This window comes from Rutidosis leptorrhynchoides, chromosome 9 (assembly GCF_046630445.1).
Source record: "Rutidosis leptorrhynchoides isolate AG116_Rl617_1_P2 chromosome 9, CSIRO_AGI_Rlap_v1, whole genome shotgun sequence".
Taxonomy (NCBI): Eukaryota; Viridiplantae; Streptophyta; class Magnoliopsida; order Asterales; family Asteraceae; genus Rutidosis; species Rutidosis leptorrhynchoides.
Window position 1 is genome coordinate 226,230,017 of NC_092341.1, and position 1,928 is coordinate 226,231,944.

Genomic DNA, 1,928 nt, shown 5'->3' on the forward strand with positions numbered 1-1,928 from the left:
ATCATCATATAGCTACTAAAGGGCAAACCCCTTCAAGTACTCAGGATCACGTTTCGCACGTTCTTGAAATTTCTTAAACCATCTATCCAAAATATCCATAGGCACAACCAAGCTATTACCATCAACACCACAAAACGACTGCATAAAATTAAACAAGTTTTCCCCAACTTTCATCGCCAACCGTTCGATCTTCTTCTCCGCGGCCACATCTAGGGACGGAAGAGACGATAAATCCTCAACGGATACTCCGATTTTAGCGGAGTTCGGGGCGGATTCGGTTGATGGATCGGGCCAGGGGAGAGATAGAACAGCAGAAGGACGAGCTAGGGTTACTGCACCCACAAATAAAAAAGGGGAACCTGGTGATTGAATGTAAACAGCTAACGCTTTATCTGCTGGAAGTGTGAAATTGTTTAACAGGAATATGCAAACTTCACGGATCGAATCGTAAGCTTCACCTGCAGAGACGAGATAATTATTAATTTTAACTTTTAATTATGTAAATTAGTGATTAGATATAATTAATTAATCGTGTGTGATGTATGATTACCGACGAAGGTGTTCATGTCGAGGAGCCAATGGAAGGTGTCGATTTGAGTGAAAGTAGAAATGTCGATCGGAAAACTACGATTTGGGAACACGACGCCGAACATTGTTTTTTTTTTTTTTCTTTTTTTTTTTGGGACAAATTTCAAATGTTTTTTATATGTTAGGTTTTATGTGCGTTTCACTAAATATGTAACTGTTGGAATCTAGTTACCATAGAATCTGGAATATTCTAGAAGAAGGGGATGAGTTTTCGTGTTCTACTATCGGATATGTTCACGTCTTCGAATAGTGGTTATGATTTAGGAATGATTTCGGTACCGGTACTGTAACTGATAAATCGATAAATTGAAACAGAAATATAGAAATAATTGAACTCGAAAACAATGTCGGTTAATTTAATCATTACCGGTACGAGTACCGATACATTATCGATTTACTCATACGGTACCGAATATTGATGGCAATCGTTTGTGAACATGAAACAATGTGAATCTAGTAGAGATGTTATAGTGGTTGATATTTAATTGAGATGAACTATGAAAATGGTATAGATGGATAATTTTATAGTGGTTGAAATTTAAAGGAGATATAATGGTAATGAAATGTAATGATTGTTAATATCCTTTATTGAAGTTATCTTGCTCATGCCTAACAATAAGTCATTCAATTTTCAATTGCAAATTGGCTCAAGATGTTTGGGAGAAGACTCGAATATGGTTGGACTGCGTGCTTCCTCGCTTTGGCGACTAGAATGATTTTTGTGGTTGGCATGATCAATTCCAAGCGTCTTCTAGGTGCAAGGATCGGATAATTTCGGTCGTGGCTACTCTTCTTGGGTGTTTTGGCGATTCAGAAACGACATTGTCTTTAGTGCTCGATTGTTACGAAAATGTTCTATCTTTGATGTAATTAAAAAATATTCGTTTAACTGGCTAAAGTCTAAAACAAAGCGGTCAGTTAGTTTCAAACTGGAACTTGTGCCTCCAAAAGCCTTTGTAATTCTTTATCTCTTAACGTCTTGCTAGAAAACGTTTTTAAATAAAAAATTTGTGGTTTAAAAAAAACGAATATTGTGAAATTACACTAAACTCAAAGCAGGATTATGTATTCTTAGTGGAAGCATCCTTGTAATGGTAAAAAAGTCGCTGAAATATAAACTACATACATTATTTGTTTATATAAAAATATTCAACAAAAATCCATGTAACTTTGCTTAAATAAGGTTTAACCAAAACATCCATATAAGCTTCGGAGATCACCTTTTTTTTTTTTTTTTGTTTCTTAATCGCCTCTTCTATTTCCATATAAAAAACACAATTTCAGTTAATTGCTCATTATTTAACACACAAACATCTACATATTCTTTTAAGAAACAATAT

General features: G+C 34.9%; 1 protein-coding gene across 1 annotated transcript; it reads right to left on the reverse strand.

Moving 5' to 3' along the window:
- On the reverse strand, positions 1-675 carry LOC139867647 (protein OPI10 homolog). The gene is made up of 2 exons (XM_071856010.1): positions 551-675; positions 1-458 (listed from the first exon to the last, which is right to left on the reverse strand). Exons 1-2 carry the CDS (start codon positions 651-653, stop codon positions 16-18), a joined length of 546 nt encoding a protein of 181 aa, XP_071712111.1. The 5' UTR covers positions 654-675; the 3' UTR covers positions 1-15.
- Positions 676-1,928: the final 1,253 nt, after the last annotated feature.